Source organism: Tiliqua scincoides, chromosome 3 (assembly GCF_035046505.1).
Source record: "Tiliqua scincoides isolate rTilSci1 chromosome 3, rTilSci1.hap2, whole genome shotgun sequence".
In the NCBI taxonomy this organism is placed as follows: domain Eukaryota; kingdom Metazoa; phylum Chordata; class Lepidosauria; order Squamata; family Scincidae; genus Tiliqua; species Tiliqua scincoides.
The window spans coordinates 168,222,858-168,249,761 of record NC_089823.1 but is presented as its reverse complement, the minus strand read 5'-3'; the positions used below and the strand labels follow the sequence as shown (position 1 = coordinate 168,249,761).

The window sequence follows — 26,904 nt, the reverse complement described above, 5'->3', positions numbered from 1 at the left end:
ATGAGAAGATTCCAAAAATGTCCTCAGAAAGCACCTTGACAGCCCAATCAGCAACCCAGTAAGGATGAAAAAGCTGAAATCAAGTGGACTGGCTTTGAATCCTCGTACGCTGCCTTAACCGAAGCACAAATCAGAACGTGGAGTTAGTGGCAAATGTGAATGTTAATCAGTCTAAACTTACAGTAATGTAGGGGCCTTTTGCATGACCTTTGCACTTTTGTGTAGTAATATTGGCAAGATATCATGCATTGTATGCCACTCACTGGCATTTTGGCAAACCTACATCCAGATTACACTGACATGCCTCCTGTAGGTCCAGCGACTATTCCCCTGGCTGATCCACGAGCTTCTCTCCCACTGGGCAATATTTGCAGGATATATTTCAGACATGGCTTGTTGAGGTCTGATCTTTCTTTGGGTGCAAGAGGTTCGAGGTTGAAATCCTAGACAAGCCTTGAACAAGGCAATAGGGTGGCTATACCTTTAAAACATTTGGGAGGGGCTGTCGTTCAGTGGACAGAGCATCTGCTTTGCATGCAGAAAGTCTTAAATTCAATCCCTGGCATTTTCAGATAGTATAGGAGAAAATCACACCTGAAGCAATGAAGAGCCACTTGCCAGAATAGAATAGACAATACTGAGCCAGACTTTTCCTCTGATTTGGTAAAGCACTTTCATATGGTCAGGGAATATTTACTATTGAATCACACAATATGGCACATATTATTGGTGTATGAATACTGTATACCATTAAGAAAGTTGCCTGCATGGTCTTTTTTTCTTTTTGCTTACAAGCTTGCATTGCAAGGGTGGCGGTCAACTTTTGGCCAACTTGACAAGATGGCTAGGCTGAAAATTGGGTCTGATGATTTCAGGCAACCTCTGTGACTAAGAAGCAATAACCCCTGCTAATTGGGTAAGAGGCACTTTTTCAAGTGGGTGCTCCTTTTTTTAGCAGGGGGAGAGTAACTGGCCCACTTCACCCCAGCACTGTCTGTTCTAGTGGCTGTCTGCTGGTATTCCTTGGCATCTTTTTAGATTGTGAGCCCTTTTGGGACAGGGAGCCATTTAGTTATTTGATTTTTCTCTGTAAACCGCTTTGTGAACTTTTAGTTGAAAAGCGGTATATAAATATTGTTAATAATAATAATAATAATAATAAAAACCAATATCCAATTAGTGGTCTGTTATCGGAGCCCAACTGTGTGCCTGCAGAAGTTCTTGGGTGTCTCAAAAAGGGCCATAAACTGATTTGCTAGGAGTATCTCTGCAAACTGCTCCCTGTTCAACTTCCTGATACACACAAACCCCTCTCCTGCCCCTCCCCCTGCATCCCGTCTGCCTCACCACTGCTCCCTGTTCAACTGGTAAGTTGAACAGGAAAAGTTGTTTGCCCGAGTTGCACTGGAAAGTTGTTTGCCCGAGTTGCACTAAAGAGGCTCCAGGTACTTGCAGAGAGCGTTTATCCAGAATCACAGTGCGGATTCCGAGCCAACAGGTCCACCACTGATATGGTATTCTCCCTTAGACAACTGCAGGAGAAATGCAGGGAACAATGACAGCCACTCTTTATAGCCTTCATAGATCTCACGAAGGCTTTCGACCTGGTCAGCAGGGATGGCCTCTTCAAGATTCTCCCCAAGATTGGATGTCCACCCAGGCTCCTCAGCATCATCAGATCCTTCCACAAGGACATGAAGGGCACTGTTGTCTTTGATGGCTCCACATCACACCCCTTTGACATCCGAAGCGGCGTGAAGCAGGGCTGTGTTCTTGCACCAACCTTGTTTGGGATCTTCTTCGCTGTCCTGCTGAAGCAGGCCTTTGGAACTACAACAGAAGGCATCTATCTCCGGACCAGATCAGATGGAAGCTCTTCAACCTCTCCAGACTGAGAGCAAAGTCCAAAGTCCAGCTGAAATGTCTGCGTGACTTCCTCTTTGCCGACGATGCAGCTATCACTACCCACTCTGCCAAAGATCTCCAGCAGCTCATGGATCGTTTTAGCAAGGCCTGCCAAGATTTTGGACTGACAATCAGCCTGAAGAAAACACAGGTCATGGTTCAGGATGTGGACTTACCTCCCTGCATTACAATCTCTGCACATGAACTGGAGGTTGTCCATGACTTTGTGTACCTTGGCTCAACGATCTCCGACACTCTTTCTCTCGATACCGAGCTAAACAAACGCATCGGTAAAGCAGCTACCACGTTTTCCAGACTCACAAAGAGAGTCTGGTCCAACAAGAAGCTGACGGAACATACCAAGATCCAGGTCTACAGAGCTTGCGTCCTGAGTACACTTCTGTACTGCAGCAAGTCATGGACTCTTCACTCACAACAGGAGAGGAAACTGAATGCTTTCCACATGCGCTGCCTCCGACGTATTCTCGGCATCACCTGGCAGGACAAAGTTTCAAACAACACAGTCCTGGAACGTGCTGGAATCCCTAGCATGTATGCACTACTGAAACAGAGACGCCTGCGTTGGCTCTGTCATGTCGTGAGAATGGATGATGGCCGGATCCCAAAGGATCTCCTCTATGGAGAACTCGTGCAAGGAAAGCGCCCTACAGGTAGACCACAGCTGCAATACAAGGACATCTGCAAGAGGGATCTGAAGGCCTTAGGAGTGGACCTCAACAAGTGGGAAAGCTTGAGCGGCCCGCTTGGAGGCAGGCTGTGCAACATGGCCTTTCCCAGTTTGAAGAGACACTTGGCCAACAGTCTGAGGCTAAGAGGCAAAGAAGGAAGGCCCATAGCCAGGGAGACAGGCCAGGGACAGACTGCACTTGCTCCCAGTGTGGAAGGGATTGTCACTCCCGAATCGGCCTTTTCAGCCACACTAGACGCTGTTCCAGAACCACCTTTCAGAGCGCGATACCATAGTCTTTCGAGACTGAAGGTTGCCAACTAACATCTCTGCAAATTATGTGCTATAAGAGGGCTGTTCACCTGCTGCACCCAGGCACAGAATGACTGTACTCTGACCTGCATTCCTGTGTGAACGACTGTACCTAGGTTCATTTTCAAAACCAACCGTTTGCGAACACACAGACTGCACTGCATTGAATGGAACACATGAATAACTGTGCTTAGGTACAGATGAACAATGATTGTACTCCGGTGCGTTTGTACTCACACTGTTTAATGTGTGAACAGCCCAAGATCTTTGCGAGTGTAGAAAGCTATTTGCTTACTGTTTGAGTTCCCCAATTCACCAGTCACTTCTCTTGCAACTTTTATAGTATTTTTCTTAATCAAGGGCAATGGGATTCCATAATTGGTGGCTGGTGGAATCACAGCAATGCTTCCTGAGCTTGAATTCCAGACAATGCTTTATATAACCCATACACAATGGGGTACGTGCTGAAGTTCAAGGTTCATCTAATAATGATTAGTAATCTTTTTATTCTGCTGTATGTACTATGACATGGGTATTTTATTTCTGGAAGCCTTTGTGAACCTGATTGTCTTTGTTCCTCACTCAGTATTTTTTGGTATGGTTCCTTCTGCACAGAAAATACTGTTTGACCCAAGGGACAGCTAGGCTAGGTAGCTTGCACTCTACCACCCTGGCACGGCAGCATTACCATATGGCTGCGAGCACTTTCTTAGCTAAGTATATCAGTGGAATAAAAATTAAAGGAGACACCAATTACCAACTCTGATCTCAAAAGCTGCAGATAAGACCAATCACCCCTTAAGGGTGATATTAAAACTCACTCTACTGAATATAAAGCATTAAAGAAGATGGCCTTTAGACAGGCACTGAAAATGAGGATGGCATTAACTTGCATTATTCCAATCAGCATAGCCAACAAATCCAATCCTCTGTAGAAATGCTATTAGTGTCGCCCCCTCCCCCCAAAAAAAGAAAAAGGGGAAAAAAGAAATAAAGAGGGGGTAAGGAGGATAAGGCTTTGTGCAAGGTCCCTGAAGGAAAAGAAGCAACTAATGTCATTAATGCGTTAACAGCCTCTGGTCACTTAACAGAGTGGTTTTAATAGGCTCTAGAGGGGAAACATGTCCAGCCCTTTTCAGCCAAAGGGAAGGTTAGAGCTGTGTGTGGGTTTTGAAGATAGTGGGTTAAACTCCTGGGGGACTTGCCTGCCTTGTTGTATATTTGCAAATGTCCTTTTAATAAAGCAAATGATGGCTAACTACAATTAAGTACCAAAGGTGGCTCTTTTAACAAGCACATGCCATTGCACTGATAGGTTTAATTACACTATAAAGCTCACTGGAAACACTTCGGGAAAAAGATACAGGGGCATCAAGCTTTGCAAAATTAGTGTATAACAAATCACTGGTGATTTCAGCTTCTTGTCATGAGTCTGCAGCTGCATTTAAATTCCAAATTATATTCCAAGTCTCTCTTTTTAAAAAACAAACTGGATTTTGCTCACAAACTCTCTCTCTCTCTCTCTCTCTCTCTCTCTCTCTCTCTCTCTCTCTCTCTCTTTCTCTCTCTCTCAATTAAGGGCTTTTCCCTCTGATACTTCTATATAAGTGAAAGTACTTGCCCGTGAAATCTTTGGATTGGACTCAGTAATGCTTAACTATTAACACTAGAGGGCTAAGACAAAAATTCAGTTTGTGGTAACTCGATTCTCAGAAGTAGGAAACATTAATATTTTAACACACAAAAACAGTTTACAGTTGTTGAAAATCTCTTTGCTTTCAAAACTGGCAGAATTCCAACTTTCAAGAAATGTTCTTTTGTCTAGGATTTCAGTGTAGTTTCTAGGCTTGGGGCAGAATAGATGGGTAAATGGTGGAGTTGTGAAGGGGATATTATTTTAAGTCATGGGGGCAGGTGGTACCTGCCACAAGTTTTTCACAGTTTCCTAGATCCTTATGTCTGTTCCCATCTCTTCCCTCCTCCCCTAGCTCTTAGAGAAGGTGAGGAATGTACTTTCATAGTTTGTTATTAATATTTATACAGTACCATGAATGTACAGAGAATGAGAGGACAAGTCCCTGCCCCAAGGTGTTTCCAATCCAGAAACTGAATTTACCCCTGCCAACTAGAGAACATGCACTTGTTTCAGTTACACAAGCTTAGCCACTTAAGCTTAGTGGACAAATATTTCAAATTCTAGAAATCAGCAGTAAATGTTTAGGGGCCCTGACCCCATCCAACACCTTCTTTCCAGTGCACACAACTCAGCGTGTGCCTTTCTCCAACTCTGCAGCATCAACTTTATCCTTATCCTCAGAACTGACAGGGTGTAATGTCAGAAACATCTACCATCTAAATTTATAGCCAGGTAATAGTTTCTGACATTTATGTATATCCAAGCTGCTACGTCTTTCTCCATTCTCATGTCTATGACAGCTCATGAAATTTTCTTGTCAGAAATCTGCTGCTTTCTTGCAAGGTGGCAAGGTCTGATGAATGGGAAGCCCCTCTAGGAAGGTGATGGAGAATCACATGAAGGCTTTAAGAGGCAGTAAAAGCATATGTCAGGCACACCGTAGGCCTAGGAATCCCTGCATTGATGCAGGAGGCTGAAGTTTATGACCCAGAGTCTCTTTTTTCAGTCATACAGTTTTATAGTTTAGTCTTAAAATAATTAACTTGTAAGTCAAACACACCCTCATACAAACCCAAACACACCCTCATCAATGTCTGACTTGCAATCAAACATTACAAGTCATTCTATCTTGATGAAAAATCAAGAACTGTCAAGAGAATAACACCCTAAGACAGTGCTTCCCAAACTTTATAGCATTGGGACCCACTTTTTAAAATGACAAGCTGTTGTGACCCACATAGTTTTACTAGACAAAAAGGTAATCTAGAAAGAAATAATATTTTTATTTATTATTTTTATTAAATTATTATAATAATTGGGGTCCTGTGCTCCCAAGGCTGCTAGAGTCCGTATATATAATATGCGTGTATAGATATTTACTAGACTCTCCCTAGAAACTGAATTCAAGAACTGTTCCCCCAAATATTCCATGGTCATTCCAGGGTACCCATAAGGCTGAACTGTAAAGCAAGATGTGCAGTTAGGAACTACCAGGCCAAACAAAAGGCTGATCCTGGGATTACATTTGATCTATGGCAGGGGTGCCCTCGAGGCCTCTCAATGCGGCCCTCAGGGAGCCCCCAGTCTCCAATGAGCCTCTGGCCCTCTGGAGACTTGCTGGAGCCTGCACTGGCCGGACGCAACTGCTGTCAGCGTGAGGGCGACTGTGTGACCTCTCGCATGAGCTGTGGGATGAGGGCTCCCTCCACTGCTTGCTGTTTCACATCTTTGATGCAGTAGCAGCAGCAAAGGAAAGGCTGGCCTTGCTTTGTGCAAGGCCTTTTATAGGCCTTGAGCTATTGCAAGACCTTCATTCATTCATATAAGTTGCATTTCTAATAAATTCACTTATATAAATTTATTCAAATTTTAAATGTAAATTAATTCTTTTTTCTTCCGGCCCCCAACACAGTGTCAGAGAGATGATGTGGCCCTCCTGCCAAAAACTTTGGACACCCCTGATCTATGGCATGCCAATTACTAGAAAGAAAATTGGAAAATGTGACATTTTAATTTGGGGTTATAAAGATTATCTCATACCAGAGGTCAGCATTCCAGCCAGGAAAGTGGTCCTTCCATACCGATTGTCCACTGCAGCAATTTTCTTCTGCAAACTGGGCAAGGGCACTTGCAAAGTTTTTTTTTTAAATATTTCAGAAACTTTCATATATGCATATCTCGATCTTATTTTCAAATTATGTAAGCCCAATCATCATGCTGGGAGAGCCCAATCATCATGTGGCCACCCATGCAGCAGTGCCACTTCTGCCAAAGTACACTTTGCAGCTCAGCAGCTGAGAGGTGGTCTGTGAAGTGACACCTTGGCAGAAGCCACACCGCTGAAAGGGTGGCCTGTGTGATAATTGAACTCTCCCAGGACCTCAGCAGCCTTTCCCTCTCTCACCCCTCTCTTGGGTGAGAGAGGAAAAGGCTGCTGAGGTTCTGGAAGAGTGGTTTTGGGAGACCTCTTGGGTGCGAGGTCTCAGAAGTTAAGGGAAGGGACAACAGGGGAGGGAAGGGACACCCCTCTCATGTTGTCCCTTCCCTCTCCTCTTGTCCCTTCCCTTGACTTTTGAGACCTCCTTCCACCTCTTTCTCTCAGAGACTTGGCAGAATTGATACTGTTGAAAGGGTGGCACTGAGAGAAACTAATTATCATATGGGTCAGATAAAGAGCTTAAGTGGGCCGGGCTGTGATGTTTGACACCCCTGGATTAAAGTGTTTTGGACCTTACCGGTGAATGTGCATGTATCTGATGATTCTAAAATAAGCACCTGCACCTGCCTTGGGGCTGAAGGGGGAGGGGAGAGAGAGCAAATTCAACCCCACCCTTCAGTCCCAAACCAATGCATGGGGGCAGACCCAATGCAATGTCCTAAAAACAGTGAGAATGCAGTGCGCTGTACTGGCCTCCTCAAGCTCCCTTCTCCTGATGAGTGCAGAATTCAACTGCAGAAACGGAGAGGAAAGATCAACACCTTACCTCTTCTCTTCCTCCCCCCAGTTCCTTACAAATCTACTAATCACCTTTTGAAGAACTAAGAATACCTGCAAGGTGAAAATGACATCAAGTAAGCTGCTGACAGTACTGAACACAAAGTTGAAAGAAAGAGGAAGCTACTTTGAAGAACTAAAGCTGTAATCCTATACACACTTTCCTAGGAGCAAGCCCCATTCAACACAATAGGACTTACTTCTGAGTAGACGTGAATAGGCTTGTGCTCTCAGTATGTATACCAATGGCATAAATGTTATATAGCCACATATTTAGAGACATATCTTGATTGGCTGAGGAAGGCATGGCTAAATCAAAGTCACAATTTAGTTGTGAGTGAAGGATGTACATCAATGATTTCAACCTTTATCATCCCATGGCGCACTGATAAGCCACTGAAGCTATCAAGGCACACTATCAGTTTTTGGACAATTGACAAGGCACACCAAACCACTAGTGGGGAGCTCAGATCCCCAATGGCTCCACTAATAAATGATCCTCCCCCAAACCCTGTGGTACACCTGCAGACCATTTGCGGCACACCGATGTGCTGTAGCACATCGCCTTAGAGATCGCCTACTCCTGTACAATCCGGTTTGTCCTCTTAGGTCTTCAAAGAAGGCCTTTTTACAAGTGCCGCAGCCTAGGGAGGTACGTGTGCCAGCGGCAAGAAATAGGGCCTTCTCAGTAGTGGCACCAACACTATGGAATTCCCTTCCCCTTGAGTTAAGAACTACTCCCTTTCTTGAAACTTTTTGGCGAGGCCTGAAGACCCTTCTGTTTAGACAAGCCTTCTGAGTTCCTGGCCTTTTTAACATCTTTTTAACATCTCTTAATATTTTTTTAACATATGTTCACAGGCCTGATCCTTTTCTAATTTGCTGCGCTATGCTCTTACCTGACTAGTTTTATCTGTTTTTATATGTTATGTTTTTTATCTGTTTTTAAATTATGTTTTTAATTTGTTTTAACCTTGTTTTGTAAGCCGCCTTGAGTCCCTTCGGGGAGAAAGGCGGGGTAAAAATAAAGTATAATAGTAATACTAATAGTAATAGTAATAGTAATAATAGCACAGTGGCTAAAAATAATGGATGCACACAATTCCATTTCCAGCTCATCTAAGGGCCCAATCCTATCCAACTTTCCAGGGCTGGTGCAGCCACAATGCAGCCTTGAGACATAAGAACATAAGAACAGCCCCACTGGATCAGGCCATAGGCTCATCTAGTCCAGCTTCCTGAATCTCACAGCGGCCCACCAAATGCCCCAGGGAGCACACCAGATAACAAGAGACCTGCATCCTAGTGCCTTCCCTTGCACCTGGCATTCTGACAGCCCATTTCTAAAATCAGGAGGTTGCACATACACATCACAGCTTGTAACCCGTAATGGATTTTTCCTCCAGAAACTTGTCCAATCCCCTTTTAAAGGCGTCCAGGTCAGATGCCATCACCACATCCTGTGGCAAGGAGTTCCACAGACTGACCACATGCTGAGTAAAGAAATATTTTCTTTTGTCTGTTCTAACTCTCCCAACACTCAGTTTTAGTGGATGTCCCCTGGTTCTGGTGTTATGTGAGAATGTAAAGAGCATCTCTCTATCCACTCTGTTCATCCCCTGCATAATTTTGTATGTCTCAATCATGTCCCCCCTCAGGCGCCTCTTTTCTAGGCCGAAGAGGCCCAAACGTTGTAGCCTTTCCTCATAAGGAAGGTGCCCCAGCCCAGTAATCATCTTAGTCCCTCTCTTCTGCACCTTTTCCATTTCCACTATTTCTTTTTTGAGATGCGGCAACCAGAACTGGACACAATACTCCAGGTGTGGCCTTACCATCGATTTGTACAACGGCATTATAATATTAGCCGCTTTGTTCTCAATAACTTTTCTAATGTTCCCAAGCATTGAATTAGCCTTCTTTACTGCCGCCACACATTGAGTCGACACATTCATCGACCTGTCCACCACCACCCCAAGATCTCTCTCCTGATCTGTCACAGACAGCTCAGAACCCATCAGCCTATATGTAAAGTTTTGATTTTTTGCCCCAATGTGCATGACCTTACACTTACTGACACTGAAGTGCATCTGCCATTTTGCTGCCCATTCTGCCAGTCTGGAGAGATCCTTCTGGAGCTCTTCACAATCACTTCTGGTCTTCACCACTTGGAAAAGTTTGGTGTTCCCTTACCTTGAGGAGGTCTCCATGACTGCCTCCCTACTGCAGGATGCACTGCACACGCCATTGGTATAGCTGCATCAGTGCTAGAAGGTTGGATAGGATTGGGCCCTATTGCTGTAATCCTAACAGGGTGAACAGATACAATGAAGGGCAGAGTGCCTATACCTTTAACCATTGAATAGGAAAGGGAATTTGGGCCAGTGCAGCTTTTTGAACCCTTCCATGCTGAACTGCACCTGCCAAAATTCCCTTATCTGTGCAATGGTTAAATGTATGGGCACACTGTCTTCCATGGTATCTGGTCATCCTGAATCCTCTCTACACTGTCCTGGGAGTAAGTTCCATACACTCTAGTGGGACTTACTTCTGAGCAGACATGCATAGGATTGGGCTCTAAGGCTACAGGCCTATTCACACTTTCCTGGGAGTAAGTCCCATTGACTCCAGTGGGACTTACTTCCGAGTAGACATGCATAGGCTTGGGCTCTAAGCTCCTCGGGCAGCTCCAGAATTATCTAGCCTGGGGATGTGGTGCTGAGCCTTTATGCCCGGAAAAGAGAGGGGAGGCTTTGGCTGCACCGCCCTCCCACTGAGCGCAGAGGGACCGAGCTGCAAGTTTGCCCGGGACTGCAAAGCATCGTCCCTTCGGAAGATCCCTCCTTCCTCGCCCCCCCCCCCAATTAGAGGTGCCGAATTCAGCCGCTGGGCAGCAACGTGCGGGCTGCTGTCGCCTCCTCCGGAGAGCCGAGCCTGCTCGGCGGGGAAGGGGAAGGGAACGGGAGGCCCTCGGCGTCAGCGGATGTTCCGGAGAAGGCTTCAGCTCTGCCACTTGCCGGCCCGGGCAGCGCACCGGGGGGGAAACTTACGCGCTCCGGCTCCTGCCTGTGCAGGTCCGTGCCCTGCAGCGGCCGCCGCCGCTCCGCCGCCAGGCTGAGGCTCATCGCTCCGGACGGTCACCCGGCAGTGGCTCCTTCTGTGCGCTCGGGCTTCTCCAGGGGCGACGCACCCGGCGCTCCGCCCTCGTCTTCCTCTCTAGCCCCACCTGCTACAGCAGCCGAGGAAGAGGCATGCCTCGCTGGGGACAGACTCTGCACTTGAGCGCTGGCACCCGGGACAGACTCTGCGGGTGCTACACTCAGGGCTTTCTTGGAGCGGAGGAGCTGGGATCATGGCTAGGGCAGGACACCGCTGCAGAGAAAGTTGTTGTTGTTTTGTTTCCTTTTAATTATTTTCAGCCCATCCTCTCCACACTTTCCTGGGAATAAGCCCCATTGACTCTAATGGGACTTACTTCTGACTAGACCTGCATAGGATTGGGCTCTAAGGCTACAATCCTCTCCCCACTTTCCTGGGAGAAAGCCCCATTGACTCTAATGGGACTTACTTCTGACTAGACCAATCTGCATAGGATTGGACCCTAAGGCTACAACTCTATCCACACTTTCCTGGGAGTAAGCTCCATTGACTCTAGTGGGACTTCTGAGTAGACATGCATAGGATTGGGTTCTAAGGCTGCAATCCTATCCACACTTTCTTGGGAGTAAGTCCCTTTGACTCTAATGGGACTTATTTCTGAGTAGACATGCATAGGCTTGGGCTCTTAGATACAAGCTTTTCCTGTATCTACACAAGGCAGCTCACATACACTGATAAAATATCAAATTTAGGCAATATTAAACAATACAAATGTAGGCGAATGCCTAAAAAATACATAGCTGTTAAGGCAGCAGACTAAAAACAATCCAAAGTTCCCATTGATCTCTAATACATTATTTCTCAACCAGTGCTATGGGTACCATTAGTGGGTACTTAAGGTGGTGTCTCCTAGTAGTCTCGGGACACCTGTTGCCCGGCAGCAAGAGCAGAAATGCAACCCAACAAACAGCGGTAGGAGGCTTAGCTTGCAGCACAATCCTATACCTGTTTACTCAGAAGTAAGCCTCATTTTACTCAATGGTGCTTACTCCCATGTCAGTATGCTTAGGATTACTGCCTCAGGGTGCAATCCTAACCCCTTATGTCAGTGCTTTCCAGCACTGACATAAGGGCAATGCAGCTCTGAGGTCAGGGAACAAACATTCCCTGACTTTGAGGAGGCCTCTGTGAGTGTCTCCCAACTGCAGGATGCAGCACATGTCCCATGGGCACCGCTATGCCAGTGCTGGAAAGCACTGACATAAGGGGTTAGGATTGCACCCTCAGTGAGCTAAGCCTACTCTTGAGGACTTTCACCAGTATGTAACCCTACTTTGAATATGGAAAAGCAAATGGGTTGGTTTTGCTAGGTGGGTTCAGTTTAGTGCTCAGTGTGGCATAAACTCTCAGTCTAAGCATTTTAGAGCTGACCCCTTTTTGTATTCACTTTTGATAAAATACTGGTTTTATATGTAATATAAAAAGTTGGTATATAAATAACAACAAGCATAAATACATCTTAATAAAACTACTGTCTGGTTAAATGAGAATAATCTAATGGTGATAAGAAATTGGATTATTCATGTGGAGTAGATTATATCCAGCAGGATTTTCCATCTCTATTTAGGGGAGAAATACCTAAATAGATGAGAATAAAAGTTTTTAACATCATAAGCACAAGAACACAACGAGGCTTCTTTCTCACAAATGTTGAACATCTGTAGTTCCCCGCAGCTCCGCTTCCATTTGTTGCTACATGTACCTTTCTGTCCGATGCTGTTTGTGGTCCATGATAGTGTGTTGCTAATATGCAGTTTGGCAACAGTATCCATAGGTTTTAGCTCTAATCAATAATAATGTTTTTATAGCATCCCTTGTGGTTTTCAGCATTCCCCTCTCCAACCAACTGGTGGGTCTTATTTCTAGGGCTGCCTTTAAAAAAAAAGAAAAAAAAGATGTGTGGATTGTAGTTACCTCTTTGCTTTTAGTTAAATAGCAAGGGGAAAAACTGCAACTCAGAGGCAGGCTTAGATTTAATAAATTAAAAAGAGCAGCAATCTTACAACTGATTTTAGGGGGGAAAATTCTTGCTAACATATAAACTAATGTGGCTTTGTGTAGCAATGGATTCCAGTAAAGGTGTTTTCTGGATCAGATTGTTTTCCCAAATCAGTTGTGTTGCTCTATTATAGAACACTCACAATAGGTTCAGCATACTGAAGTGTTCAGTTTATGGCACTGAACCAAAGGAAGTCTTTTGATAACTGCAACAGTGGTAATCTACCAGGCCCCCAAGAAGTCCCATTGCTCATGCGGTAAAGCAGGGGTGTCAAATATAAGGTCTATGGGCTTGATCAGGCTCTGGGCAGCATGCAGTTGTAATAGGAGCTGAAAGAAGAAGTTGCCACCAATTTATCTCTTTGCTATCTAATCATCCTCATGTCAGCTGGAGCCAGGCTAGGTGTGCAGATTGCTAAGAGAAGTTGTGATGAAAGACTTAACCATTTTAACAGTTGTGGTTTCTGTGGAAGATTTTCCCTCTGATTTCCCTCCAATGTCTGAGGTACTTTTGGCTCAAAAGCAGGAGGCAGCCAAATGGAGGGCTGGGGGAGGCAGGGCCCGAGGAGGGTCTCTCTCTCTCTCTCTCTCTCTCTCTCTCTCTCTCTCTCTCTCTCCTGCTGCATGCTCCAGACTGGGGAAGACAGGGAGAGCCTCTCGGATAAGAAGAGGGAAGGCTGCTGGGGAGAGAAAAATCAAAACTTTAGATATAGGCTGATGGGTTCTGAGCTGTCTGTGACAGATCAGGAGAGAGATCTTGGGGTGGTGGTGGACAGGTCGATGAAAGTGTCGACCCAATGTGCGGCGGCAGTGAAGAAGGCCAATTCTATGCTTGGGATCATTAGGAAGGGTATTGAGAACAAAACGGCTAATATTATAATGCCGTTGTACAAATCGATGGTAAGGCCACACCTGGAGTATTGTGTCCAGTTCTGGTTGCCGCATCTCAAAAAAGACATAGTGGAAATGGAAAAGGTGCAAAAGAGAGCGACTAAGCTGATTACGGGGCTGGGGCACCTTCCTTATGAGGAAAGGCTACGGCGTTTGGGCCTCTTCAGCCTAGAAAAGAGACGCTTGAGGGGGGACATGATTGAGACATACAAAATTATGCAGGGGATGGACAGAGTGGATAGGGAGATGCTCTTTACACTCTCACATAATACCAGAACCAGGGGACATCCACTAAAATTGAGTGTTGGGCGGGTTAGGACAGACAAAAGAAAATATTTCTTTACTCAGCGCGTGGTCAGTCTGTGGAACTCCTTGCCACAGGATGTGGTGCTGGCGTCTAGCCTAGACGCCTTTAAAAGGGGATTGGACAAGTTTCTGGAAGAAAAATCCATTATGGGGTACAAGCCATGATGTGTATGCGCAACCTCCTGATTTTAGGAATGGGTTAAGTCAGAATGCCAGATGTAGGGGAGAGCACCAGGACGAGGTCTCTTGTAATCTGGTGTGCTCCCTGGGGCATTTGGTGGGCCGCTGTGAGATACAGGAAGCTGGACTAGATGGGCCTATGGCCTGATCCAGTGGGGCTGTTCTTATGTTCTTATGTTCTTATGAGAGCCCCAGGGTTAGTTTGTATTGGTTTGTCCTTCTCCATTCGGAGGCTGGGAGCTCTTGGCACCCTCAGCTCAGGTTAGGCCAAGCTGGAACCCAGGCTCTCGACCTAGTCTCAACGTGCACGTGGAGGCTTCCTTGAAGGGCCAGCCCCATTCAGGGGACATTTATTTGTAGGTAACTTTATTTGTAGCATCCTGTTTAAGTGTTTTTTCCTTACCTGTTAATCAAACCTTTATGCTTAAAACCCCTGCTTGTTCTGGGATTCGTGGATTTGCCAGCGTCCCTGCACTGCAGGTACTACTGGCAGAGTGAGGACATTTTAGCAAACCTGTATAGTGTTCTTGGGAACAGATGTTGCCCAAGGAACCCCTCTGGGAACCAGATCTCCAAATCTACTAGGTCTGGTCCTACCAAGCTGCAGGTTAAACCGATTGGAAGAGTGGGGGACAGGAGGGGAATGAGTGCTTGGCACTAGGCATCACTGCCCTGGGTTAGTGGGTGGTCGCTGGAAGACCCCCTCCTCTTTCATGACAGAAGTGATGCTTGGTAGCCAGACATGAGTACAGTTCACTAACAGAAGTGATGCTTCTAAAGAAATCAGGGCCAGGGTATGGTGACTGAGGAAGGCAGCATTAGAGGGTGAGTGTGGGTTTGAGGGAAGATCGTTATAGTGAAATCAGACTGGCCATTACCCATTTTAAGATGATAGTGGTTATGTGCTGCTCAGGTCATTAACTGCTCCACAGGGTTGGGGAAAAAATTAGCCAGAACGGAATACTAATATGTGAGCTTAGCAGAAGCAGGGCTGCTGAAAAGGTGGACCATGTGATAATTGGGCTGTCCCATATCTGAAAATATAACCAAGATTTGCATATTTTCTCTTCTGTCATTTACAGCTAATGAGTTCCTAGGTGAGAAGTATTTATTTCTGGTCATCACCTGCTCAGTCATGCCACTTCCTGCTTAACTGGTATTCTACTGTAGATGTATCCCCTGGGGGCTGGGGATAAGAATAGGCCCTCAGTTTGGCTGTACTTGTCCTGGGAAGGCAGCTCATCTGAGAGAAGGAAAACTCTGATCCCAAACCTCCACTGCCTTGTGGCTACATCCAGTTATGGAAAAGGCTTCAGGAGTCAACCTCGAGGCAAAATCCGGAGCCGGAGTCCCTGAGGCAGTTCATGGCTGAACACAGTCACGTTCTGGCAACTCCTGCGACGCCACTGGAACCAACCGAATTGGCTTCTACTTTCCATTGGACCATTTCAGCAATGTGGAGAGGGGAGATTTGCTGCATGGGAAACAGTCTATCCTCCATATCTACTTTAGCCAGGCTTCGTGCACTGGAGAGGACACTGTTCCAGAACCACCATTCAGAGCGTGATACCATAGTCTTCCAAGACTGAAGGATGCCAACAGTGTACTGTAGATGTGTTAGTGCAACACTGGTAAAAGGTGAGATACAAAAAAACCCGCCCACCAATTTTTTCTATTGTAAGTGGCTTGGTGAAAGAATTTTTCTGTAGTTTCCAGAGTGTTAGTCAGAAGACAAAGATCACTGTTTTAGGGAAACTGAGGGCCCAGCAGACACCATGAATGCTAATTTGGCCCACTGTATGAAAAGAATTTGATACCCCTTAAGCACCTACATGTATTTTGTAAGTACAAGCTGGGTTTCTGCTATATTATGAGGGCCTTCCAATACCTTGACAAACCAAATTAAGGTTACTGTTACTGGTCTAGATGGCCCAGTGGTCTGAGTATGAGATATGCAGCGCAATCCTATCTTGCCCTGAAATAGACAGGCCAAGAGGCCTGCGCTGTATCCAGCACAAGATTAGGGCCAGAAATGGCTCAGTCCGAGGCAAGGGGAAACTCTTTACCCCCGGATAAGCCACCATGGCCCCAATTGGTCTCCTCTGACCATAATAGCCAGGTCCCAGTCCCGCCTCCTGCTCCCCACCCACCTGCCCCGGGACTGCCCTCCGCCCACCCTCCCCCTGCCCCGCAATGCCCCCCCTCCGCCTCCTCCCCAGACCTCTGCGTTTGCAAACGCATCCCTCTCTCTCCAAGTCGGCATGGAAGCTGGATACTGCCTCCTTGGGCTGGTGCGCATCCCTGTGCTGGTCCAGCCTACTCCTGAGGAGGTGCAAATGTGCTTCATGGCATATTTGTGACCCTCCTGGGCTGGCACAAGGGATTTGCACCGGCCCAAGCCGAGGTTAGGATTGCACCCATGTTCATATAACTAAAATTAAACTACAAGAATTTAGTCTAGAGCAGGGGTGCTCACACTTTTTTGGCTCGAGAGCTACTTTGAAACCCAGCAACGCCTGGAGATCTACCAGGGGGGAAGGAAGCGTCTGACAGACACCCCCTTTAATGTATGGAGCCCCTGCTGGAGTCTAGTCAGTTTCGTCAGTTTTGTTGCTGCATGCCTGAAGAGCAGCTAAAGTGTCCGTTTCAGTTTAGTGTCAGTTAAATATATCAGTTTCATCTAGTCACTAGACGAAACTGACATATTAACAGTTTGGAGAGACAGGGCTCCGCGATCTACTCATTTTGCCTCGTGATCTACCGGTAGATCGCGATCCACCTATTGAGCACCCCTGGTCTAGAGTCTCTCCAGACTCTGGCCTACGGGCCAGATCTGGCCCCCTTCCAAAGCCTGCCTTGGGAGAATGGTGCTTACCGTTCCCTGCGAGAGCCCCGGCAAAGTGCATCTGTTCACCCCCATTCCTACTTGTGGCTGGCTACTTCTGATATCCAATGCCCCAGCAGGCTTTGTGCATGGATTTTCAGGCAGAGGCAGCTGGATGTGAGGAAGAATGGAGGCGCTTTGTCAAGGGTCCACCCCTGTGGAATGGTAAGCACTGTCCGTACTAGGAAAGTCTTTGCTGGCATGCAGCGGTCTCCACTTTGGAGACCACTGGTCTAGTAGAGCAAGGATATGTAATGTATGGCTCAAAGGCCACATTTGGCTGTAAAGAAAAGTTCATGTCCATTCTGCCAAAAGCACCAGTAGCTCATGATAATTCAGAACCAGCAAGAGAGGGGCATAAATTACTGACCCCTGATCAATAGTAAATGAAATTATGTAACACTAAGGCAATAAATTGGTTTCATGTTATAGAAACATGAAGTTTCTTATCTGCATTTATGTTGTTCTTGGGGTTTTTATGCAGATTAAATTACAACTGTCTGCTGGATCAGGTGATGAATCTCCTAGTCCACATTCCATTCCAAACAGCATTCATGCCAAAATGCCTTTAGCAATGGAAACTCACAAGCAGGGCATGATGATGAGAACCAAGCCCCTTGGCAACTGATTCAGTGGCACTATGTCTCCTTCATTAGGTTATCATGGTGACCAACTGTTGAGGCACTTATCTCCTAATTCCTGCACATATAAATTGATTCTGTATTGTGATGTTTTCTGCAGAAGGCTATATTTGTATACTGAGTAGATACTCAGATATGAAGCTGATATTTTTGCAGCCTATTCCTACGTGATCTAGGGCCAAATCCTATCCAATTTTCCAGTGCTGGTGTAGCTGTGCCAATGGGGTGTGTACTGCATCCTATGGTGAGGGGGGCAGTCATGGAGGCCTCCTCAAGGTATGGGAACATTTGTTCCCTTACCTCAGGGTTACATTGAGGCTGCACTGGTGTTAGAAAGATGGATTGGGCTCCTAGTCAGCTATGACAATAGTCTGAATAATCTGTTCTGTTACAAATTAGCAGTTAGTCACAAAACCAGTTAAAATGATTTTGAATTAGCAAAATAGTTCTAAAGTAAGATATTTTTATTCTTTGAAAACGTAGGCAAAATATCCTGTAAACTACTGTAAAACTACAACATCTACTATCTGTACAGTTGACTGTGATCGTTATAAATCATCAGTTATGTATGCATGCATGCATGTATGTATGTATGTAGTGCTTTAAAGTGTTCAGAGTACTTCACATACGTCATCTTATAATCTTCAAAACAATCCTGAAAAGCAGATCAGTGTTATCCCCATTTGTTAGAAGGAGGCTGAGAAGGTTTGCTTAAAGCCACCTAAGTGAGTTCATGGCAGATTCCTGATATATTGTCTCTTAGCCATGATGATATTGCTTTAGCTGTCTATTATAAGATTCTTCTGATTAGCTAATGCAGAAATGGCTATGCAAGGCCACAACATTCTTTTAGCAATGTTCAGTGTCTGTAGCAATCCTTTCCAATTTAGTTAGGTCATTCCTCTATAACGTAGCCATAGTCTACAGAATAGGTTGTCATGGAAACTCTATGTAGCTTATTTAAGCATGCAGTTACCTTGTTTTGTAAGGACAAGGACCATAAGCAATAGGAACGAGCTTGCGTGTTTAGCAGTGGAATTGTTCGCAAAATGGATTTAATGATCAAAGATGAAACAACATCTGCCAAGCCACTTCCTCTCATCTTCAGCTCCCCAACTGAACTATGGGGCAAATAATATTTGTCTACCTTCTGGAACAGTGTAAGAATTACATCAAGATAATGAATGTCAAGCACATTACACACTCTGAAAGAACATTATATATACTTATTTATAGATTCATACTGTGTCCTTCAATCAAAAATATCTCCAAAATATTTTACTTCAAGACTTCCAAAAATCAGTTTGGTAACAATACAAAAAAACAAAAACAAAAACATAACCCAGTAGTCCCTTAGTTCCTTGCTAATGACTCCAACTCACGTCTCCAGTCCTTGGGCAACTGGTAATTGGAGCAGAAATCTGTTCAGGTAGTGAGGGGGAGATGCTGCTCCATTTTCAGGTCAATAGTAGCGGCCAGGCTGATGTTCCCTTTACTATGGTGTTCAGCCTGAGAAGAATGGGTGCAACCTTCCAGGTATCCTTACGTCTTCTGGCCAATGGTAGAGAGTAGAGAATGCCTCCAGTTCCTTCTCCAGTCCCTGGGAAATTGTACATGATGATCTGAGCTGACCATGCCATGATTATGGTGATTATCTGGTCTGGAGGTGGTTTTTGCAGTGTTTGGCCTCCAGAGGGCTTGTTGGAAAACCTGGGGCAGAAACAACATGAAGGCATTTTCAGGCCCAAATCATACGATTTTAGCCCATATTTCAGCCCAGGCTCGTATTTCAGCCCAGGGAGATTCTAATTCAGAATTATTCAGAACTCAAGACTCAAATCAGTAAATGAAACAGCCCTTGGTTGTGAATTCAAACTTTTATTTGAATTCTACTATCCTGATACTCTGTGTGTATGTATGTGTGTGGTCAAGCCCTATAGCCAAACTCATATCCTTGTTAGGACAGAATACAGACCTTTCTCCAGTATGTGACATTAAATGGGGCAATCAGACTCCTACAAAGTAAAATTAAATTTTGCTGAAAAAAATCATTTTGGACAATGTATACAATCTGAACGCTAAGAATACTTTTGCAGATACAAAATCACAGCAATTACCTATCTTTTGTTCTAATATTGAAGATTTTCATTATGCATATATTTCTCTTGATTCAACAAAGCAACTTTTAAAAACAACAAAGGAAAAGTTTGATCATTTAAAACTTTTTCCCCCTCCTGTGTGACACCTAATCATACCAAGAAGCTTTAACAGCAAGGCAGAGTTGCTGTCTTCAGAGGCTGTGGATGCCACCTACAGACAAGCAGCTATCTTTACAGCTTGGACTTGTAAAAAAGAATAATTTTTGACATACTCTCCTTATAGAAAGTCTTCCTGAAATTTTAATCTGAGTTAGGCAGTTTTTGAAACTTTTTTCCTGTTTCTTTTTTTTTTTTTTTTTTTAATATCACCATCATATTCCCATTCCAATATGACTTTTTGTCATGGCTTTATGAAAGCTTGTTGGCAACTCTAGAATTCAAGAACTATATCACAGCATCCTCAAGACAGGGGGAGGCCATGAATATCAAATATCAAACTGGCTGCTTTACAATTCCATTTTAAGGTACGGAGCAGCTCTCCATGGCTCATGGAAAGCTCTGGACCCGGAAACCTGAGTTCAAGAAAGCAGAAAAAAACTTACAAATGTATGTCAGAACATAAGAAATTGCCTTATCCTGGGCAACTCGCTGGTCCATTGAGTTCAAGTCAGCACTATCCACACTGATTGACAGTGACTCTCCAAGGTTTTGTCTTTTCCAGCCTATCTGGGAAAGTCAGACCTTGAAACTTGGTTCTTCTGCATGTAATGTATGTGCTTTGCACTGAGCTATAGCCCCAAACCCATTTGAATGAAGGTGTTTTCAGTCACGGGGGAGGTGGGTTTCCATACAGAGTTATGGAAACTGGTTTATCCTAGGATAAACCAACAGATATCCTCACCCTACACCTGACATTTAGCCTGGAGGTCTAGAACCCCTAGCACCAGTAATGCCCCAGCGGTGGCAGTAGGGCGAGGAGCAAGCCCTCTTTAAAACACCCTCCCCTGGACCTGACTTGGAGAAGAACAAAAAACAATGTCTGAATCCAGGCTGTTTCTGGCTTGTTTGTAGTTAGGTTCCTTGGGTGAGGAGACTTGATGGAATTGTTCTTACCTTTCGCTCATATCTAACTGACTTGGCCTCAGCAGTGGGTCAAAGTGCAGTGGTTCTCACACATTTATCACTGGGATCCACTTTTTTGAATGAGAATCTGTCAGGACCCACCAGAAGTGATGTCATGACCAGAAGTGACATCATCAAGCAGGGAAATTTTTAACAGTCCCAGGCTGCAATCCTACCTACACTTACTCAGGAGTAAGTCCCATTGACTATCATTGTTAAAAGAATATACATAGTAGCTAGTATAGGTCTGTAACATTTCCTCAAATGCAGTCACATTCCATGGGAGCATCAAGTCTAATATATTAAAAATAAAATATTGAAATGAATGGGGACCCACCTGAAATTGACTCGCGACCCACAGTTTGAGAAACACTGCTCTACAGAAGCATCCAAACCAATCCAGGAACAGAGTAGATAATAAACTATCTGAATGTGCTTTTCTCTCTAGCTAAATAGAATTTCAATCTCCTGCCTCCCTCAGAGGTTTATTTTATCTCAATGACTGCATCATTTTCTGTGATCACCTTTGTACCTGCTTTTATCTCTGTTTCACCAACTGGAGATATATTTATAAGAATGTGTAACTTCTGAAGAATTACAGCGTGTCTGGACCTTGTGTTGAGGCTTCTGTGTTTAAATGATTATATAAGTTCAGTGAAAGACCTTCTAAGCTTCCAATTGTGTAATTGTGTCTGGGTCAAACATGAACCTCACTAAAGTGAAGGAAACCTTGTTTGCTTGTATTCATTTTATACACCCTTCCTTGTGACATGTTTAGTGCTTGGCTTCATATAATAATCCGTCAGTGGTTTCATAAAGTCTTCCCAATGTTTGGATCAAATGGCTAAAAAAACCGAACAGCAGTATCCTAATCTTAAACATATTTCCTTGGGAGTCAGTATTATTTTCATTGATTTTCAAGTAAATGTACTTAGGATTGTACCCTTGGTATGGTTTTGCCAAACATGGATTGTCCATCACAATACGAGATAGACAACTACAGTGTGCTGCCATTTCAAGAAATCATGTTTGCATACCTGATATTGGTTAAATAGGTTAAGCTACAAAATCTTAACAAGACAAATACTGGGTAGCATTTTGAAGCTGTTAATGAAATACTAGTGTTCATTGCCTCAAAAAGTGTATCCTCAAACTGCAGATATTTTAGCTTTGTATACTGACATGTTATCAGTAACTGAAAAATGTACTGCACACTGCTTCTGGCAAAATATTACAAAAAAACTTTGTTCATAAAAGGTTTGTATATATGAGCTTCCCAACCCAATTAATACATAATAAACAGTGTCAATGTTCCCAACAGTGCTACAATTTCCCAAATCTGGAAGAGGGCACATAACCAGAGAAAATGGGGAGGAAGAGATTTTAAAGTATTCCTTGTAGACATTTGGTTAAATTTTTATGTATTTTATTACAGCAATGGAGAAATAAAATTTATGTAAGGAATTTAATCTTGTGTTTGCCTTGAATAAATTTTAACTCTGTTGTCATGCATTTTCCCATGACTTCAATCATTTCTCCTTTGTGATCTGAAAAGACATGTCCTCTGACCACTGCAATGACTTTGACTGGCTCTGTGTGAAGAAACAGTTTTAAGGCCAAAGAGCTTAAAGAAGTAAATCCTATTTTCCTTCTTCAGATAAAAATAGTGGTTCCAAAGGGACTCCTGGAACAGGATTCTGTTTAACTGTGTTAATTTTTAATGGGGGAATGTTCTCTTGTGAATACAATGAAATAAAAACCAAGTTTGTCAGAAATATGTTTTCATCGATTCAATAATTCCAAAGGAAAATTTGTTTATAATATGTGACTGTTGTAGATAATTTGCAACCCTTTTTGTGATTAGAGATTAGATTCATTTAGATGATGCAGTCAAGAACTGTAAGCCCTAAAAAAAACACACTAGTTACGAGTAGTCTTGGGGACTCCAATTGGACTACTCAAGTGGCTATAGAACTGTAGGTGATGGGCCATGTGGTTCTCAAGATATTTTGTACGTGTTCAATATGCTTTACCCTACATTTGGATACAGATTCTATAATCAGGTTCCTTTTTAACCTGAGGTGAGTACCTGCGCATCTGGAAACTGTGGTTTTCATACTCAAAGAGCCGTGTTTGCTGCTGCCCCATTCATTTCAGCAGGGCTTGTATTGGCTGAGCGGTTGGAGGATTATACTGTCTGGGATGTTTGCCAGATTAATTTGGCCTGCTGCCTGTTGTTCAATCTGGAGCCACTGAAGCCCTTGGTTTCTCTGGGACCCTGCTGCCAGATATTCCATATGGGATGCCCAGAAATATAGCCTAACATTAGGGAGATTTAGTTCTCCCATGTCTCGCTGGGCCTATACATTTTTAATGACAATTCTTGTTTTTTGCCTACCAAATGAACCTTGAAAAGGTCTTGTGGAGCTTATTAAAGTGTGAGGTTTTAAATTCTCTGAAACAGTTGTAGTTGATATAAGAGACTAGGGAGGGTATTTATTTTAGGAAGCTGTATTCTTTCCATAATTGATGCAGGCAGATTCATCCACCTATCCAGATGATCCTTAACATTCAGTGGCATCAGGTTTCTGCTTGGTTGTTGAATGGGCCTCATTAGAATTTTAGAACTTCAGTGAGGTTATGTAGGGTAAAAGCTTGAGTGGGTTGTGGATCATAGGTGTGGTGTACTACAACAGACTGAAGTAGGGACAGAAGTAGCATTTTTGCTAGATGCCTACATTGCTGCTCTACTCACACTGCATGGAAATAAGACCCACTGATTCTGGTGCAAATTATGTTTACTCATGATGGCCTGTAAAAGAAATCACCCATACAGCTGGAGCTTCTCTGTTGAAATACAGAAAGCAACAGCTTTCCCTCTTTCCTCAAAGGTTTTTGATTCCATAGAAAGCAAAACATAACTGCTTTCCTTCATGGGTGGCAAAGTAACTTCCCTCTGCATGATTCCAAGTAGACCAAACAACAGGAAAAGAAAGGGTTAAAAGCAGTCCCTGTCCCCAGTCAGACACACATAGGCTACCAACTTCCTGTCGCTATGTACAAGGCATAGCACTCCTAAAAGTAACACTTTTTCACTCAGTTGTTTTTCTTCCTCTCAAACACAGGTGAGTGTTTAATGATGAACATGGCACAGTGTAAAACATGACCACAGCGTAAAATATGGCCAAACAGTATATATATATATAGGGGATATTTGCCCCGGCTAAGGGCACAGACCCTGCAATGGGTCTCCCCCAGTCTGCACCAGCTATTTGGGAGGGTAGGGGGAGAGAGGAACTAGAATGTCTCAGGGTGGGGGGAGGGTGGGCAGTGGGTGGTCCGGTGGGCAGACCAGTCCCGGGGGGGGGGCAGTACCTTGATTTGGCACTTAGGCTAGATCCTAACCATTCTCCTGAGCAGCCTGGCCTTACACCAATTTTGGTAGCACAAATTCGAATAGCCCCATTGAGGCAGCTGCTGTGCAACATGGGGTAAAGGGAATTAGCCATGCCCAGCTCAGTTCTGGAAAAGGGGCAGGCCAGCTGGCCTGTCAGCACTGGTTAGGATTGCACTGCCCCCTGTTATTTTCAAGTAACTGTTGTTTAAACAGTTCCTTTCCCTTCCCACCACAGCCTGGCTAATGTGAGTTAACAGCCACATGCCATTCAAGTTCAACCAGTGACATATTCCTAAACACAACACCTCCTTGCTGAGTAAAGCTACCTCACTATTTTTTTTTAAGTGATCAGATGACACTTGCCAAACATTTTGCAGGCAGTAGTGATGGATGGCACATTTTTTTGGTCAAAGTTACTTTGCCACCTCTGCTGCCAGATGCAAATATTATCATTACCTTTTACTCATTAATCACAGCTAAACAGGATACGTTGCAGCAGCTGGGGGGAAAGTCTCTCCTCTGATTAACAAAGGACTTCACCTGATTCTCTGCACAAGTTGGGGGGAAGTAGACAGGATTGTGTCAATGTACCACCGCAGCCACCTTGCCCTGGTCAAAGGATCAAGCTGCACAGCTACAATCTTATATTTGTATGTGAGGCATACTTCTGAAATCCATGCATAAGACATGGCTACAGAGGTATCTTTGGCTGCAAACTTCTACACCAGCAGTTCTAAAACATATTACCGCCATGACTGGCTGTAGCGGCCGTGTCAAGACTCAGAATGCCTTGTGGCTTCCGCATAGTGCTCCAGAATGCAATGCTGTGAGGCGTTCTGGGTGTGATGAAGTCGGGTGTGTGCTGGCACTACCTGGAAGCCGCAACACATTCTGGGGTGTGACATGCCCCAGAATACCTGCTGCTTCCAGGTAATGCTGGCTCCCATGAACCAGCAAAAATTGGGTCTTGGCCCACAATTTGAGAACTGTTACTATACACACTACCTTGGGAGTAAGCCTCATCGAACATGATGGAACTGACTTCTGAGTAGATACGCTGAGAACTGCAGTTAGTTTCTAACAACAACAAGAGATGGGGCTCTTGCTAAGTGTTATAGCCCACATTGTTCGTGCAGAATATTCCAGGTTCAGTCTTTCCAGGGAAAGATGGACAAATGACCCAGATGGACAAATGGTCTGATTCCCTTTAAGGCAGCTTCAAAACAATGTTTTGGCCTTACTAACTACAGCATCAAAAATGTAGTATATAAGCTGAGACCTGGAACTTGGTAGCTGTGTAGTCTGAGGTCCAATCCTATCCAATTTTCCAGCACAGTGTAGTCGCAATGCAGCCCCAAGGTAAAGCAACAAATGTTCCCACACCTTAAGAAGTGACTGTGACTGCTTCCTCACTACAAGATGCAGTGCATGCGCCATTAGCACAGCTGCATAAGAACATAAGAACAGCCCCACTGGATCAGGCCACAGGCCCATCTAGTCCAGCTTCCTGTATCTCACAGCGGCCCACCAAATCCCCCAGGGAGCACACCAGATAACAAGAGACCTCATCCTGGTGCCCTCCCCTGCATCTGGCATTCTGACATAACCCATTTCTAAAATCAGGAGGTTGCGCATACACATCATGGCTTGTACCCCATAATGGATTTTTCCTCCAGAAACTTGTCCAATCCCTTTTTAAAGGCATCTAGGCTAGACGCCAGCACCACATCCTGTGGCAAGGAGTTCCACAGACCGACCACACGCTGAGTAAAGAAATACTTTCTTCTGTCTGTCCTAACCCGCCCAACACTCAATTTTAGTGGATGTCCCCTGGTTCTGGTATTATGTGAGAGTGTAAAGAGCATCTCCCTATCCACTCTGTCCATCCCCTGCATAATTTTGTATGTCTCAATCATGTCCCCCCTCAAGCGTCTCTTTTCTAGGCTGAAGAGGCCCAAACGCCGTAGCCTTTCCTCATAAGGAAGGTGCCCCAGCCCCGTAATCATCTTAGTCGCTCTCTTTTGCACCTTTTCCATTTCCACTATGTCTTTTTTGAGATGCGGCGACCAGAACTGGACACAATACTCCAGGTGTGGCCTTACCATAGATTTGTACAACGGCATTATAATACTAGCCGTTTTGTTCTCAATACCCTTCCTAATGATCCCAAGCATAGAATTGGCCTTCTTCACTGCCGCCGCACATTGGGTCGACACTTTCATCGACCTGTCCACCACCACCCCAAGATCTCTCTCCTGATCTGTCACAGACAGCTCAGAACCCATCAGCCTATATCTAAAGTTTTGATTTTTTGCCCCAATGTGCATGACTTTACACTTACTGACATTGAAGCGCATCTGCCATTTTGCTGCCCATTCTGCCAGTCTGGAGAGATCCTTCTGGAGCTCCTCACAATCACTTCTGGTCTTTACCACTCGGAAAAGTTTGGTGTCGTCTGCAAACTTAGCCACTTCACTGCTCAACCCTGTCTCCAGGTCATTTATGAAGAGGTTGAAAAGCACCGGTCCCAGGACAGATCCTTGGGGCACACCACTTTTCACCTCTCTCCATTGTGAAAATGGAGCACAGTGCATGGGCACTGGAAAATTGGATAGGAGTGGACCCCAAGGCATTTAAGGGCAAAATAACCCAGCAGAGCCTGGCAAGTGGCTTCACGTTCTATTGATACGCATG

At 44.6% G+C, this 26,904-nt stretch overlaps 1 protein-coding gene and 1 long non-coding RNA gene across 2 annotated transcripts in view; both read right to left on the bottom strand.

The window, feature by feature from the left end:
* The window catches only part of C3H10orf143 (chromosome 3 C10orf143 homolog), a 44,190-nt gene extending 33,488 nt beyond the window's left edge, over window positions 1-10,702 (bottom strand). Inside the window, exon 1 of the mRNA XM_066621432.1 lies at window positions 10,584-10,702. Coding sequence (XP_066477529.1) covers window positions 10,584-10,658 — 75 coding nt within the window. The 5' untranslated portion in view covers window positions 10,659-10,702. The remainder of the gene's footprint in view (window positions 1-10,583) is intronic.
* Window positions 10,703-18,035: 7,333 nt separating this feature from the next.
* On the bottom strand, window positions 18,036-26,871 carry LOC136645626 (uncharacterized). Its single transcript, XR_010794150.1, has 2 exons — window positions 26,552-26,871; window positions 18,036-19,302 (listed from the first exon to the last, which is right to left on the bottom strand). It is a non-coding gene; the product is annotated as an uncharacterized lncRNA (long non-coding RNA).
* Between the last annotated feature and the right edge of the window lie 33 nt (window positions 26,872-26,904).